At 38.3% G+C, this 18573-nt stretch overlaps 2 protein-coding genes across 5 annotated transcripts in view; both read left to right on the top strand.

Moving 5' to 3' along the window:
* The window catches only part of LOC143216249 (neuronal calcium sensor 2), a 91596-nt gene extending 73149 nt beyond the window's left edge, over nucleotides 1-18447 (top strand). For all 3 annotated transcript variants that reach the window (XM_076439129.1, XM_076439128.1, XM_076439130.1), the window contains exon 5: nucleotides 198-18447. In XM_076439129.1, the coding sequence (XP_076295244.1) occupies nucleotides 198-374 (177 nt within the window). In that variant the 3' untranslated portion in view covers nucleotides 375-18447. The remainder of the gene's footprint in view (nucleotides 1-197) is intronic.
* The window catches only part of Nca (neurocalcin homolog), a 240375-nt gene that overhangs the window by 204664 nt on the left and 17138 nt on the right, over nucleotides 1-18573 (top strand). The window lies entirely within an intron of this gene.

Below are 18573 nucleotides of genomic sequence, written 5' to 3'. Positions count from 1 at the left end.
AAAAATATAAATTTCATAAAACAATTATTCTTTTAATTGTGTACACCCATGAATAGAAACGTGTGACTTCTTTCACTATTATTCCTTTAAGTTAAAGTGTTCGAAAACTGAACCTATTTTTGATTAATAATATTAATGAGAGTCACTGTGTGCCAAAACCGAGTTTAACGAATTGTTGTGTTATTTTCTGTCTGTAGGCAATATACGATATGCTGGGAGCATGTTCCAACAACAAGCCAACGGACACTGCAGAAGAAAGAGCTAACAGCATTTTCGCAAAGATGGACGAAAACAACGACGGTGAGCTGACCGAAGATGAATTTTTAAAGGGCTGCCTCCAGGACGAGGAACTGTCGAAGCTGTTAGCCCCATAATTCCCACACTTTTGGACCAGACATCCCCGCGATGTCCCATTGTCAGAAGACATTCGTGCAGTACTAAACGGCCGAGCAACGTCCTTGAGAAAAATCTCAAACACATCTATAACTTGCATACGAAACGACTCTCTTAGTACGAGATTCTCGAAAAAGAAATGGCAATTATTGTTGAGCTCGTGGAGAATTCGTCTAAACGCATAGTTCCCGGACACACGCAGTCGGCAAGAGTGACGAAGCAAAGTTGTTCCCTTCTTAGAAAGAAAAAAAGCTGATCTTGATGTGGGATCACCGAATTACGTAAACTTCCGAATGACTCGTACGAGGATTTGAAATTCGTTCGTGAGATCGCCGCGGTACGAATCCCGCGGACACTCCGAAGAGAGGTGGTACGTACGCGAACCCGAACAACTCGAACTCGTAAGTCGGCGGCTTATCTGGAGGACACCGACGAGGAGCGAGTCGTCCGAGAAACGGTGCACTCCTCGAACACTCTGAACGCCGAGGAAACCAATACACATACACACACCAACGATCAACGCTTTACGTTACACTAGTTACATTAGCACATCGGCATCGGATCAAACAGTTCGATGAAATTGCATTCGCACCGTTAACCGATGCTGCTATCGTAAGATCGATGTTTATGTTAAACGTAATTACTAGATGTAATTCGACGGGATTTTTCAATGTTTCGAGATCGATCAACGAAGGCACTCTCTCGTACGTTTCGTCAACTTGGAACAACGACGACGAAACACTTGGATGTTTCATGGGTAAATGATAACACAACGAATTGCAAGGTGGTAAGACCGATAAGTGGGGGAGAACTCATTCGTATCGTAGAAACTTCCGTCGTTGTGTACGTTAGTTTCATGCTTGTCCGAGAGGCGAACACGTCGACGTTTACGAACGACGTTCGTGTTCACCGGGAGAACACAGTACGCACTGTTCACAGTCCCCCAACAAACGTTACCATTGTGCTTGCGTATTTGATTTAATCGATCATGCACGCGCAAGACTCTTTTTTTACGTAATGCACAGTGTCACGTTGCATAGAATACGATCAATTTACATATATATATATATATATATATATTACTTGTTAAATTATAAATGTTATCAATTGCGGAATACCAATACACACAATGTGCCCATGAGAATCATCAAAGGTCATTTCGCACTGTGCATCGCATTGAATATTCCATAAAGCAGGCATGCGCAACTAGACGATTTGGGAGCGGGAGCTCTCGACTCGGCTCGTGAGCCAGGTCCGAGCTTGACTGGCACACGTAGGGTGGGGAGAACTGCAACAGTGTGCGTGTGAACTTGTGCTACACTCCCATGCTTAGTGGGTTCCCCTTCCATACGTCCGAGCTTGGTCTCTTGACTCGTGAGCTGGTAAGCGGCTCACGAGTCGCTCTTGGAGCTACGAGTTGTGCATGCCTGCCGTAAAGGATAGGGGAGCCCGAGAGATTTATTGTACCAATGTATGTATATGACTCGAAGGTAAGAACGCGTAGTTAAACGATAAAAGATGATGGTAGAGTGGATGTTGAGAAGTTTCAAGCTCGATAAAAAAAAAGTAGCAGTAACGCCGTCTTTTTCAATTTACTTGTAGATTAAACATTGGGTCGCGGATATAATATAACATGCAATTAGTTTACAAAAAGAGAGCGTCGTATCGATTACATAGTTGGCAGCTGATAAATTGATTTACAAATAAAGGGAGTCGTTGAAATCGATTGTCTGTGTGAGTATAGTGGTTTCTGCTACAGCTTACCGGCGCGGCACGCCTGCAAAATTCTACTATTCCCCTTATTCTTAGGAAGGTGTTCGATAGCTTTATTTGCATCTAATTAATCTCGATCATAGAAACAATTAATCTTACTGTTAATGTAGCTTAACGTACACGGGGCTCGTGAACCTGTATGACGCATTCGATACTTCACCTAAACGCGTCTATTGTGGAAAATGAACAACGTTTGCTTCTCTTCAAAGCCAAGCAGTAGAAAAGGAAGTCAAACTATTACCGAATCTATCAATATTCATTTTTTGTTTTCTACATTTTTCCACTGATTGATTTCTACTTTACGAACCAACCAAGACGGTAACGGCGTTGAACATTTAATTATGACGACGTACCGTCGGTCATAACATCCTTTCAAGAAACAAATAAAGAACCGGTGTCTATTGGCGATAATACTCGACCAAACGTGTATTACCATTAGGTCGATACAGTAGAAAAGTAATTTCTTCACTTGAGCAAAGATTTGTCGTTAGAGTACTTCAAATTTGTGACTTTATTATATTAATTTCTTCTAGACTATCCTCTCACTAAGACATTTTCGAGAGGCTCGTAGTGTTAATATTGATCGTCGACCGTGAAACGGCTGGCTATTTATGTACCGAAATGCACACCGTGCAGAGACGAAGTACTTGGGAAACGCTTGCATTATATACATATGTAGTTCTATGGATATATCAAAATATGCGTGCATAATTTCAGGGCGTACAATTCAGTGCTGGGCACGGTAGGGGCCCCTCAAACGCTCGCTCCCTCCACCAACCTCTCTTTCGTGCAGCGCGCGCACCTCGTCACGTTCGCTGGTGTCTCGTGTGTTTTCGTTGCCCCACCACCTCCGTAGCTACTCGCGCGTCCTTTCTCCATGGCAACGACACATACTGAAAGGCGGGGGTGGGCACGGTAGGGGCCCCTGAAACGCTCGCTTCCCCCACCACCTTCTCTTTCGTGCAGCGCGCGGCTTCGTCACGTCGCGATGCGCGAGGCCTTTCTTTTAGTTTAAGGGCAGTTAGAAAAAAATGCATTTACGCACTGACATCCTCCCTAAAGATGACGATCGGGGGAAAACTGTCGGGCTCGACACGGTATCTCTGAAATGTACTGGGTCCATACCCACTAAAAAAACCTAACGGTCCAGGACTCTAACGAGACCTTTTCCACCTCCTCCGGTTCCAAGGATATAATTACTGCGACACACTATTCGCATTTACTCCAGTACTCTTCCTTCTTGACTTCCCGCAATGCGCGACTGGGTGGGGAGAATGTTCGTCTGGCTAATTCGGTCCTGAAATTATAATTACAGATTTTGATAAATCCTCTGTATATTAGTCTAGATACATATCATCGCCTCCTCTTGAAAAAGTAAATCGAAGCAATAACTTCTACCTTCCTTCTCTTTTCCCTTCTGACGCGCTTCGATCAAACTTTCCACTATTTCAGTCAATTTTAAACGAGAAAGTATCCTACTCCTTCACGCAATACTTAACATACAATGCGCACTTGTTCTTGCGCAAATATCCATCTTTTAAATCTATTATAATAAGAAGTGTATATACATATATATATATATTATTGGGTATAACGTATAGGAGGAAGAAAACTTATTATTTTTTCGCTACAGTTTTTTGTAAATCGATCACGTTTGCTGTTTTAAAAAGACATCAACAGTGTTGGCTTTCCTTTGGGATTAAGCAGCAAAGGAACTTCACGGAAAAGACAAATCAGGAAAGAAACGCGCGTTGCTTCCTATTCTTGTTTGTTGGGTGATCGCGAGTAGGCTAACGACAACAACACCTATGCCTAAAGTCTTCGCGAAAAAACCATTGAACCATCTTTCCGCCGACGTTCGTTTATACTCATTCCAAGACCAAGATCATTATTACGTTTTACATATTACTCGTTAACTAATACTCGGTCCGTAATCTTTCGCACGATTTTGAACAAATTGAAAGAGAATGCAGAGCAAAGCGGTGTCGTAACTCTTCGAGAATTGAAAGTGCAGCAATGACAATCGAAATAATAAGTTTCCTTGTTGAAAGAGTCGATGAATTTTATAAAGCTTAAAAGGAAACCTAAAGTGCATTATATCTTACGGAAGCATCGTTTCGTCTTAGTTATCATTTTCCGACGTGGCATTCGAAAGGAACATGAATCAGATAACTGTATCTGTGAAACGAAAACAGCAATGGGGTCGCAAAGGGACTCTTCGGGTTAGTGCTGGGCACGGTTGGGAACCCTCAAACGCTTGCTTCCCCCACCAAGCTTCCTTTCGGTGACGCTCCTCGCGGCTCCGATGGACGAGGCCTGCGCACTGCTTGCGACAAGCGAAACGCGTCCTTCCTACATAGTAACGACGGATGTTGGTGGGGGACAGTGGGCACTGAGGTGGGGACGGTCTTGCCTCACTCGACGCAGATGTGCCCAGCACTGCTTTAGGTGACCAATTGATCTCGAAAAACGATCATTTTTCACAAGAATACGATACTCAAAGTCTTGCAAACATCAACGACCAAAACGGCAAAAATTCAACATTTCCTAATTTACATAATACTTGGAAAGCTTACTTTATTCATTAATATTCTAAAGAATAACGATAATATATCGTTGTATTATAAAATGTTTTAAAATTCCGATTTAGACACTCTATTTAATCGTCATGCTGATTTCTGTTCGAACAGAAGACCTATATGTATATATACGTACGAACAGTGCTTTTAAATAATTACATTTTCATTTTGCTGAGTATCAATATATCGCGATGTGACTCTTAACAAAAAGAAAACAAACACAAAACTGTTTTTCCAGTTTGCTTTACGAATTTCGATAGTCCCGTATCCGGACCACGGCGATACACGCAGAAATGTATCATTAAATACCAATTCGAACAATGAAGTCGGCTCTCGTTCTAAGAGAATAAAATGTTATCGTTCATGTGTAGTTATGCGCGATAAAACGTATTCTTCATAGAATCCGCTACGAATACCACGGTAAAGGTGTGAAGTCAATTCAGACAAAAAATTTTAACGGAACAAGGTAAAAGCGACAAAGATAATTACAGTGCATACGAGAAATTTAACTACTTATGCTATTCCTGCAATTTATGCAATTTTATATTTTTCTACGCCACTCATTCTATCATCCTCTCCTGCTCTCTTCAATTGCGAATACTTGTCTCATCACCTATCCAGACAGTGTTATCGTTAGTCTGCGGATCTTCATGCGAAATCAAAATTCTTCGCGTCAATTGCAAGCAACGGTAACCGCATAGACCTTTCTTCTCTTCTGTAACGATCTTTATACGTTGAAGAAAATATATATATATCGACATTGTTAAATTCGTCTAAATGTTTTCCATAAACGCATCAAATCCGCAGTCTAGTTATCATAAACGAAACATCTACAGCGAAGTCAAGGCGAAAATCGGTTGTGGCTCTTTGCTGCTTGTTGAATTGAAAGACATTTTTCACCGGTACACGTGTACTATTTCACGTCTGTTTAAATACATCGTGCATCAATGCACCCTCATTTTAATTTGCATAATTTTTAGAACATTGATATTAATTTACGTGGTTGATGTTATTTGTGATTATATATTTTGTTTTCCGACCTATGCGTGCCGCATCTGACATTTTTCGCATCGTACACAATGCAGTACAGCAGAATAACAAACTAAATATGTACCGATGGAATTGAACGGTATTGTCGAATCTTTAAGCAGACATTTCTCCAACTGCAAACGAAAGACGCGGAAAGTGAAACATCTGAGAATTGTAGAACCGGCAAGAAAATATTGAAACATATCAGCAACAGCTAAGTTGCTCCGCGGAATGGTGTTATCCAACAGCTAAGAATTTGCCCAGATGGCACACGACGTCTTAAAATACGTTCATTTTACGTCTATTTTAGGTCTGAAAGTCTTACGTCCTGAAAAGACGTCTTTAAAACCATAAACGCAGTGTGGTTTTCATATACCCATTATCTACCAGCTATTATATACCAATTATGCGAATTAAAATACGGATACGTTGACACACGTGTATTTAAATACACGCGAAATAGGTATAGGGATCTCTAGTTTTCACTGTTCTCCTCAATTCCCCTTTTACAAATAGATTTAAAAAATTCGATATTTACACGAATTCTTGTTCCCTAAATACCGATTGCTATAAAACAAAAGAAATAAGCATCGCTGGCTCAACGTTTTCAACCATTAAAGTCGACTCGTTCGTTAACTCTGCCAATGATAATACTGTCTCCATCAATATACTATTCTAGTCTTTATGGCATGTGTAGATACATTTATCGCGGCATCTATCCGAGATAGATTGGTAGGCTACGGAGTTTATGTGACGTGCAGATCATGTTCGTCTATTGCCTACAACGGAAAATAGAATGTGAACGACTCCATAAACTCCGCAGCTTATCCTAGACAATACTATATAACATAACTAATCTATTCTTTTTCTGCTCCTGTCCTTTTTCCAATCCCTTCCCTCCAACATATTTTCACACTGCTTACAATCATTCGATAAATTACGAACTATCTTACCTGCAGTTGTAACATGTTTATGCGACGAAAATCATACTCATCAAAGGAAAAAAGATGATACGCTTTCAATGGAAGCAGACATGCAGCAACTCTTGATACCCGTGATACTTTCGTGACTTCTGGTATACCTTTATCAAACAGAAATGAAAAATAACATTGCTGTTAGAAACCTTCCACTGAGGACGAGTTCATTCGTCATTCCAGTTCACTATTACCTTGCAGAAGCTGTTCACTTTATTTTCAATTCAATTTAATCAATAAATCAATTTAATTCATTTGAATTCAAGTCAACTGAATTCAATGGATAATTCTTTTGCTTGATCGCGTCCTGGTACCTCCTACACTACTGCTAATGGAAGTATGGACACTTGAAAATTAAGAGAAAACATAAGAACAGAAATTGGTACAGAAATTACAGTAACATCGTTTCTAAAGATTGTGCTGACATTCGGCTCTTTTGACTAATAAGTTTGCCAACCACTGGCCTAGATCATAGCATCTACGTTCAAGTCACCTCTGTAGGTTCAACGGTAGAGCATCAGCTTACGTCCGGGTTCAAGTCCGACGTGGGTATCAAGTTCTTTCCTTTTCGTCCAAATTTTTAGCGTGGAAATACATTGCTAATATGTATGTTATTTATGATATACCATAAACATAACCGTAAAAGAGAAAATCAGAATAATAAATATGTTAGTGGGTCCAGTTTGTTGTTCGTTTTATATCAAATGATTGCATAAGTTCGTGGCCCATTTGAAAATCAAATTGAATGGTTAAATTTTCAAGAATAAGTACAGCTTTATTAATCAATTATATAGTCAATCAACAATTATATAGTTTCTACAATTAGAAAAGAATGGTAACTATATAATCTTTTTTTACACTCCGTCGCGCCGCACAGTGGGAACTTTCGACCAAACTCGATTCAGAATCAAAGAACTTTCGATAGAAATGAGGCAGAGCGATGAAATTTTTTTAAAATTAAAGCTGGAACTTGGCAGAATATGGGAAAAATAGAGAGATTATGGTACTAACGTTTTTTAACCTTGAGAAAATTCGTTAAACTTTCACAATTTCAAGAAAATGTGGTTTCTCCGTTACCACGCGCGGAAAAAATTTTCTTTTTAACATGCTATATATCATATCCCGTAGATTTTCACGCTCATTTCAAATCTGGTCTAATGAGAAATGAGACCAGATTTGAAATCAGCGTAAAAATCTACGGGAAATGATATATAGCATGTTAAAAAGAAAATTTTTTCCGCGCGTGGTAACGGAGAAACCACATTTTCTTGAAATTGTAAAAACCGTTAGTACCACATAATCTCCCTATTTTTCCCATATTCTGCCAAGTTTCAGCTTTAATTTTAAAAAAATGTCATCATTCTACCTTATTTCTATCGAAAGTTCTTTGATTTTGAATCGAGTTTGGTCGAAAGTTCACACTGTGCGCCGTGCAGTACAGTTTGCGACATCTATGAAAATCGGGTACGAATTTATGCAATCATCTAATAGCAACGTTGGGTGTATGATCTAACTGCATATAAAGACGACATTTCTAACGAAGGCCCAACAAAGTGCTAACCATAAATTCTACTATGTAGGTAGATCGCACATATTTAGTTAGATATTTAATTCGAATTTCGTTTGAAATCAAACTATTATTTTGTCATTTCTGGAGAACTCGATTGGTACATCGTCGTTTAAACAAGATTATTCGAATGACTAAGATTGAAATGAATATTGAAATTATGTACATATTAGACACTGTTATTTCAGATTTCTACACCTCGTTTGAATGTATCGATAATACTGTTCGCCGAATACAGTCTGATTTTGTCGCACAAAGTATACGGCTCAAGATTGAAAAAATCAATATTTAATTAATGCTGTGATTCCAGATGGATGATGAATAAACGGAAAGTAAATATCGAATGATGAATTAGAAGTAACGTAATATATCTATCTAATAAATAATCTATCTGTGTTAGAAGGCAGTCGTCAATGTTGTTTATAACACTCGTCTACGAATTTCTGCGGACTTTGCAGATACCAATAACGTGTAACAGCATCGCTACATCACTTCCATAGTGCTACGTAACTTTCATTTTAATGTTTAGAGAGATAACGACACTCTGTCGGATCAAATACGCGTTGAGAAACGAAACCAATCTTTGTCGGCTCCTAAATTAAGCAAACAGGAAGAGGCACGAGAAAGAAAATCAAATCTAGATGTGCAACCGTATTTGCGATTCTTCCTCTTAGAAAGGTTTCGGAAAATTTTCATTAGACCACTACACGTAGTCTGTCCAACAAATACGCCAACTGAGCTACTAGAGTGAGGTTAGGATGACGTTTGGACATGCGCACTGGCTGCTCTGTTCACAAAGGTCCCAGGAGGTATTGGCCAAGTTTTTTCGCGCATGCCCGGCGATTTTAGCATCAGTAAAACACTGATATATATACTATGGATGCGAGATTTCCATAAGCCAGCCGTTCAGCGGTTGAAACGAGTTGAAAAGGACTTTTACTAAAGGAAATAGCGCGAAGCTTGAAAAATATGATTCACAAGAGCAGTTATATTGACGGGAATGTACCGAAACGATCTGTTCCGAACAACAAGGCTCCAGGACGTGTCCTACGAGATACAAAATATACATAAATACTCATGTTATACATTCATTTTTCAAAATCTTACTTTACTGAGGCTGAAATCGCCGCGCATGCGCGTGAAATCTTGCACCGATATCTCTGCTCTGATTGGTGGCGTGGCAAAGTGAGGCAAAGCGTTGAGATTCGCGGGTGATCGCGGGGTGGCGCTTCATGTCAAAGCCTTCTTCATGTTTCTTCAAGCATCTCCAATCCATAGTATATATATATATATATCAGTGCAGTAAAGTAAAATTCACGATAAAACATGAAACGACAAGGCAACTGAAGAGCCTGACTTCCCATTTCCAGGGATGTCTTGAACAATAGAAACGGAGGTGTGCCAAGTGAATTGCTACGGATTGGGAGTGATTAAGGTGATACATAATATTGATGTACCAAATATTTTGTGGAATGAAGTTTTTACGACCTCGGTTCGCGTGTTTATTTGACAGACCACGTGCCCAAACTCATAAATGGATCGTAAAGTTTGAAACTTCGTAGGGTGCTCCTAAATACGTATCTACACTTAATGGTACAAGACTGCCGTTAATTAATTCTTGTCGTTATATTTTTCGGAATATTATACAATACCAAATATTTCTCACTAAATAATTACTAATTTATTTATGTTCGAGAGATCTGACTTACTTTGTCAAAAGACAAACATGTTGAATATCTTTTCTCGTCGTCGAGCAACTTTCAACTTGATTACTATTCAGCATTGAAGTTACTTTAACAAATTATTTCATTGAACGCGATAAAAATGTAAATATTTTTGTTGCACATTCGACATTTTTCTAAATAAATAGTATCGATGCAATGTAAACATTGTAACTTTCTTTTCGTTGTTAAATAATATATAAGAAATTTGTTGACCACTTGAAATAATATATTGCATTCGTTGCTCTGGTACATACTTATTATTTGAGTTGCAAGATTACTAGATTATAATAAACATTTTTGTTGCATTTGACATTTTTCTAAACAAATAGTATCAATGCAATGTAAACATTGCAACTATCTTTTTGTTGTTAAATAATATGTAAGAAATTTGTTGACCACCACTTGAAATAATATATTGCATTCATTGCTCTGGTACGTACTAACTTATTATTATTTGAGGTGCAAGATTACTAGATTATAATAAACATATTTTTGTTGCATTTGACATTTTTCTAAACAAATAGTATCAATGCGATGTAAACGTTGTAACTATCCTTTCGTTGTTAAATAATATGTTAGAAATTTATTGATTACCACTTGAAATAATCATTTCATTGTTCTGGTACATATTAACTTATTATTTGAAGTGCTAGAATACTAGATTATAATATAATAAAATTCAGAGTAATCAAATAGTTTCACGCGGTTGTGGATGCAACAGTTACACCAAATAATTAATTACAAACAGTTAAAAGTTTAAATGAATTTGTCGCAGTTGAAACCGCGCAAGATCGCACGACAGTTCAAACTTTTTCGATCCTCTGTGGCTTAATTCGCATCTACGTTAACAAAGACTTGTTAGTTCTGATATTCTAAAGTGCAACTTACTTTGTTCTTTGATTTTCAGCCACGAAAACTAAGAGAGGGTGGGTAGTTTCAATGTCAATAAAAAGAATCAATTAAATACATGTACGCATACATATGTGCACAGGGTGCTCAAAAATGTACTTCCTTGATAGAGGTGATTCCTCAGATAATTTTAAGTAACTCTTTCCTTTGCGAAAATGTTCTCCGAGGCTTTGGTCAGGAGTTATTCACGGAAAACGCGGACCAACCACACAGCGGGGTTACAACTGAGAGCGACGTCGGCATTGGCCGAGCCGGGCTCCGTCTGCAGAAACCGCGCTCTGATTGGCCCGTGTTTTTCGTTAATAACTTCTATAACAAAAGGGCTCGGAGAAGATTTTCGCAGAGGGAAAATTGATTTGAAACGACTCGGGAATCGCCCCTTTCGAGGAAGCACAAAACTTTTGCGACACTCTCTACAAATATGTGTATGTATGTATAATTCATATGTATACATATAAAAGAAATGTTCAATAAAATTAAACGAGAATTGTAGGTCGGATCCTGCAATGTAATGTTGAATAAAGAGAAATTTATTAGAAGTTCCGATGAAAGATTTGAGAAATAGCAGACTGTTTTAACTTACGGCCTCGTTATCTCGTCGATTGAAAAATTCCGTGTAATTAACCAGAAAAACTTTCGAAAGCTCTCCCTCGCAGAAAATAGCACACTTAACGCACGTGTTAGTGTAAAGCATTTTGTACTTTCTGCGGCGCCGACTTTACTTGCGAGACGCGTAAAAATTATACATGCCTACACGAATACATGCTTACGCACTCTATCCCATTCCCCCATCGAATACTGTACGATGGATAGGATCAGGCGACGAGTTTGTGTATATTATTCAACATACATTACCGTTTCTATTTTGTTTCTTGTAATAGGACTAAAATACATACATGTGTACGTATTTTAAATAACGCGCGTCACGATATTACTTTGATCAGAATAATATAAGGATGGCAAATGCGCGCGAAAATAACGTTTGAGTATATAAAGTGCTCCACTTCAATCTGTTTGGATTATTATTTTCGAAACTAATATATTTATTTAAGTACTCTACTGTACTATTCCAGATAACGCTGAGACATGTCAAAGACATCTGTAAGACGGCTGCCGCAAGACATTCGGACGTCTGAAAGACCTACCGAAATGGTCTGAATGTCTTGTGTTACAAAACGGTATGTCTTAGAGACATCTTCAAACATCTTTTAGACGTAGATTAGGCGTATCTCTTTAGGCGACATCTCCGAAAAAACGTCTTACTTCAGACATTACAACAACGTCTCTAAATAGACGTCTTTTTGGGACGTAAGACGTTCAGACCTAAAACCAACGTAAGACAGACGTCTACGAGACGTCGGGTGCTATCCGGGATGTATAGTGTGACTTTAATCTGTCTTCACTCATACCAACGAACCACTTCCATCAACACCATTTATGCCAACAAAATTACGTTTATTCATTGAAATGTGTTTCATAAATTTTTTAACACGAACGAAATTATTATCTTTACGCTATTAATTGTCGCAGTGGACAACTATCTCGTGGGAATGTTGTATGAATCGCGAGTGCAAGATACTTCCTCGTCGAGAATGCATACTAAACAGCTCAAATACCGAAAATAACATTTCAAGACTATCAAAATGGAATGCAAATATATGTACATAAGACCTTGCGACAGAGTGTCGAAACGTCAAACGCGTCGAACTTGAACTATTCAAGCCTGAAAGAATATACAGAAAGGTGTAACGTCTAAACAAAAGTTTACAATCGTCTAGAAATTATGTACAAACCAGAGTCGCCAGATCAGGGGAATTGACTCGAGTGGGGAGGGGAAAAAGTTACCCTCTCTCTGCCAGTGATATTGTGACGCATGCACGACAGGGACAGAGCGCAACACGTGACCGGTGGAAGCGTGGGGGAACAGAGTCGTAGAAGCTGAACGGTAGAGTGTGGAGACGAGTCTAAGTACTGTGCGAAGCACGAAAGAATTTTAGCGGGAAGGGATACCTTATTCTTATTTTTATCACCAGAAGTTAAAGAATTCGTTGATGAGAAGTAAGTTAAAAAGATCAAATACTTACCTTACTTCCTGTGTAAATGAAGATATAATCATTGAAAATAGATATCTAATTTAAATTACATTACAATCGCAGCGATACGTCGCGTCGCGTCGGGTGATCGTTCGTCAAGTGATATACGTCAAATAAACGTTCAAATACTTCATTATGTTTAATTTGATTGTGTTTTATATATGAGAATACGATATACCTTCAAACTAGTGGGTTATCAAATCATTTCAACGAAAAAATTATTACATTAGTTCTGTAATTAATACGAAAATCGATTTCTTGCAAAATCCTGAGGTCGTAGACAAATTTTGAGACCAGATTTGAAATCAGCGTGAAAAAATCTACGGGAAATGATATATAGCATATTAAAAAAAAAAATTTTTCGCGCGTGGTACTGGGGAAACCACATTTTCTTGAAATTCTACATGTTTGACGAATTTTCTCAACGTTAAGAAACGTTCGTACCATAATCTCCCTATTTTTCCCATATTCTGCAAAGTTTCAGCTTTAATTTTTTAAAAATTTCATCGCTCTGCCTCATTTATATCGAAAGTTCTTTGATTTTGAAACGAGTTTGGTCGAAAGTTTCCACTGTGCGCCGCAGGGGGGCGGTGATTGGTTTCGGCTCGGGTATATCGGTGTGATCACCACTACTAATCCAAATACAAAACATCTTTATTCTTCATTATTTTTTTGTACGACTTTCACCAACTTATTTCTGGCATTTTTCTGATTAAAATGACACCAAACACGATATAATTTCAACTGTATTTAGTGATTTCATCGACGATGGATAAAAATTCTTTTGAAAAATTTGTAGCTGGGCTCTCTGAGACCCCACATTACCTGGCGAAGGTTGACTTCAAAATTAAACATTTCTTCCGATCTAGGACAATTCCATTCTATGTATATTAATTCTTATCTTTCTATGAATATAAAATTGATACAATACCCCATACAATACTTAAATGTTCAGTAATTGATTAGATTCCAAAATATTTGATAATGTAAACAATATTTTGAACAATAGTACAGCAATTCTTACTGGCCAGTAAAAGTTTTTAAGTCGCCATTCGAATGCTAAGGGATAATCTGGCGACTCTGGTATAAATCTTGAAAGCGCTTATAAGTACTTGTAATAAGTTTCTCGCGGAATTTCGTGATTGAAATAATTGGGTTGTGTAAATACCTACACCGCACTGTAACGTATAGTGTTTCGTTTATAAAATGTGTATCATAAATTCGGATCGTATGCGTGTGTTGCAACTTATGAAGGCGAGAAAGTATGACCGAACAGAAATTGGTATACACACAATGCATCGAACGCAATACTACCTGAAAATAATTAATCCATTTTCTTCCACAAACACGGTGATAGAATAACTATAATATAAAATGTATTCAGGTTTTCGTTAATTTAAGAATCAACTGATCAACTTGTGCAGCACATTCTCCAGTCATCGATGGCTGTCGTCAATTCTTAATCCTTGGACCGCAACTGAAAGTATTAAATGTTCAAACTCTATCGTAATTCGTTTGCCAATCCGATATGTCAGATAAATATATTCTTGAATTTGAAAACGGTTAGTCAGGGTCCAAAGATTAATTACGAATAGCATTGAACTGATACAGTGATAAAGTACAAGACACCTCATCTATTTGAAAGAAAAGAATTCTACTGTCCCACCATCTTTTCTATACTACATTCTAGAATGAACATACAAAAGAATAAATAAGCAGCGCCCACGGTGAAAAAGTTAGAAGAGAAAATATAATTATGAATCGACTTTGATTGGATAAAATTATACGACACTCGTGAAACACATTCACACATTTTTCTACATACATATATGGACATGATATTTGGTCCCCTCAGGGTTTCAAATTCATTTACCAATCCTCTCCTTTTTCCACTCTCACCATGGCCTTTTCAGCGGGACCTACTGTTTATGGTGGGTTCCGAACCACCTTACATACATATATGTGATAAGATATTAAATTAATATTTGTCTATACCTCATTTTCGTTGTATAACGTCTAACAAACGTTTCCGGATTGATTTGTAAATTTTTTTATTCAGCTTTGTGTTTCAGTGCGTTCCAATTTTTTATTATTAATAATATATTCTCTCTTTTAGTCCATTACTACTATTATTGTATTACCTCCCATATGTGCCGAATTGAATTTCAAAGTCAATCTTTTTTACTGCATTCTATTCTACGTATCATGGGGATAAAAAAATGAAAGGAACCATGGGTCAACAAAGGCCATTGTGTGAGCGCCAGCTTTTTATAAGATTGCTCGTTTTTTACTTACACTCCCCGTCCATAAATCACCGGACACTTACTTATCTTCAACAAAATAGTAATTAACCCTTTGCACTCGTCTGTCGAGTGTGAGTCGACATTAGAGAAAGAAATATATAAATAATACGGGTTTTATATCTATTTAGCTCTTCCTTTACTTATTTAATTGAATTGTGTTTTAGTTATAAACAAATATAAGTTCCACAAATATAAATTACAACAAAATTTGAGAGATAAATGTATTTAATGTAATTAGTAAACAAAATTGTTTAAATGTCCTTTGAAGTAAATTTCAAATGAACCGCTTAAAATAGTAGGGAATTGGCAACAAAATTGAAAAATAATTCGGAGCGCAAAGGGTTAAGGTAATTATTGAATTTCGATTGCACTCATGATTCGCGTAATTAGCAATTAAATGAAGTGGAAGGTTCGAATTATGTAACGCGATTACAATGTATTCAAATACCGGTGTGTATAAAATACAATCGAATTCAATTGCGTAATTCAATTACAATGTATTTAAATTAGCACAACTCTGCTACCGGACCACTGTAAGGCGGAGCGCCTCCGTTTTCTTTAGGTTAAGGACGTGTGGAAAAAATACATTTACGTACAACCACCGAAGGGGTGTAGTAGTGTGGGACTAGGGGGAAACAGGTTTTCGGTTTCCCCACTAAAAAAACCACACGTCCAGGACTTATGCCCTTTCCTCCCTCAACTTCTGGCTCGCTGGAGGGCCCCGGGCCCCGTTTTTCACATATCTCCCGTCTGGTTTATTATGCAAAATAAGGCGGAGCGCGCAACGGTGCTACTGGAAGGGGACAGTGGGCGCTATGGTGGGCACCGTTTTGCCCTTTCGTTTTATTTTTAGTTTAAAGACGTGCGGAAAAAATACTTTTACGTATATACCTTTGAAGGGGATAGTGTGGGACTCAAGGGAGACGGATGTTCGCTCATCTAGGACCATAGGCCCTGTCCTCTCATTCTTCTTGCACATGTAGGACAGTCGGGGCCCCGCTGTTTGTATTTCTCCCGTCTGTTCCGTTCTTGTCTCATAGGGCGTAGGGGACCATTTCGCCTTTTTTCTTTTTTGTTAAGGATGATGGAAAAGATTTGCGCACATCCCTGAAGGGGGTAGTGTGGGGCTCCCACTACCCACTAAAAAAACTATCACTCAGGACTTATGCCCTTTCCTCCCACATCTATAGGCTCTCGTATATGGTGCTCGTATTTATTTATAGTTTATAGCGAAATTGAGCAGATGAAATTCAGATTTGTTGAAATATTTAAACCTCGGAGCTGTTTTAACTGGAAAATAACCCTATTACCTAGAATACTAGACCTAGAATAATTCCATTCTATATTAATTTCTCATGCAATTCTCATGCAATACTGAAATATTTAATAATTGGTTAGATACCAACATACATTTAATAATGTCAACAATATTTTGGCGACTCTGAGCAGTGTTGCCATAATGAGCTCCAAACGGAGCTCCCGTACTCTCCTGCATACCCCTTCCACTATTCAATTCCAGCACCGTGCGCAGGCGCACACTCCACGGTCCCCATCGCGCACCTGCAACGTGTCTCCCATTCGTCCCACTCATTCCCCGTCATCAAAGAAGGGGTACATCATTTCACCGTGACTCCCCGCATATGGCATCACTGACTCTGAGTCACCCACTCGACTGCTAAGGGTTAAAAAATTGAAGATGTCGATATACGATTTCTCCTTTATTAAAATCATTAAGGGAGAAAATAACATTCGATTTCGCTTGTATTTCTTGCAATCAATGCGGATAATATTTATTTTGCATAAAGATCCGCAGTCTACGTGGGGCGTGTAATATGCGGATCGCTTCGAACGTGCGAAACGTAGAAAATAACAAATAGATGACGTGTCTTGTACATTTTGTGCAGCGCTGTAGCGCGAAACAGATCGTTGAAAATTTGCTAGGTGGAAGAACCGCGCGGCGCAATAAAAACGGGGTTGGTAAAACGATGACGGTGCATTCTGGAGTGTCAGTCGTTCGATTGATTTATATTGTTTCATAAATAACGTGCATACATAGTAGTTCGTGACGCGCTTACGTGCATGTATATATATGTGTATAGAGACCGCGTCTCGCACCGTTTACACTGTTACACGATGAGCACCGAAAATTATTATATAGAAGCGAACGTTCCCCTGCAGGACGGGAATCGAATAAGAAGCAAATAATACGCGTATGCGAACGCGCCTTACGAGAATTGTCTGACGCCAATCCTAGAATGGTTTATAATCGCGTGTCCTATCGGTTACACAAATTTCGTAGCGTACTGTCAAACGCGACCGACGCGAGGCGACGATGCGATCACACGTTGTTATCTCTTTATAATCAGTCGGCGGAACGTCAGTGTCGCGTACGCACAACAACAATTGTTTACGTTCGATTTGGCCGGTGATCGATCAATAGACTGCGGATGTTTATGGAATGTTCAATTTTTCTACACGAATTTCAAGGAAGTGCAATCAAATCTAGATCCGAGATAAATGAAAATCTTACTAAATTCAATCGTATTTGATATCCTAGCGATTTTTTGAAAATTTTCAAAAGCCGCAATTGCACGGAGATCCGCAGTCTAGTTGTGAAACGTCGTGTTACGCTTTTCATTTGTGCGAAAACGTTCGGTGTCGTTTAAGGGACGCTAAACAGAACAGTGCGACATAGCAAGTTGAACAGGAATTTTCAATTAAGGATCCGAGCAGTGACTGTTACGTTTTCCATTAACTCTTTGTAGTTGAGATAGTTTTTGAGCGTACGGCATGAAATTTCTGGCCCTTATAGAAATGTATTTTCAAGCTCGTTGATGTGGAGAGAACAATTTAACGATATTCTACTTCGAGGGTTCGTCAGATTCTGGACTCTGGCCGTAAGTGCGGACGCGTGCTACAACAATAGTGCGTACGTAGGACATATTTCGCGACACTTATTAATATTCCGATTAAGCAATCAAAATGGTCTGATATTTTGTTCGTGAGTCACGCATGACAAGGAAACCGAGGAAACCCGCATCTATCATCATTACTAATATTATTATTATTATTATTATTATAATAAATCTCAGTATGCTCTAAATGTATTATCGTTGTTGTACAGTAATCATTATTATTACTATTATTATTATTATTACTGTTATTATTGTTATTGCAATTACTATTTTCACTATTATTACTAGTACTATGATATTTTAGTTGTTGCGAT

Source organism: Lasioglossum baleicum, chromosome 15 (assembly GCF_051020765.1).
Source record: "Lasioglossum baleicum chromosome 15, iyLasBale1, whole genome shotgun sequence".
Taxonomy (NCBI): Eukaryota; Metazoa; Arthropoda; class Insecta; order Hymenoptera; family Halictidae; genus Lasioglossum; species Lasioglossum baleicum.
This window is presented reverse-complemented; position numbering and strand designations above follow the sequence as displayed.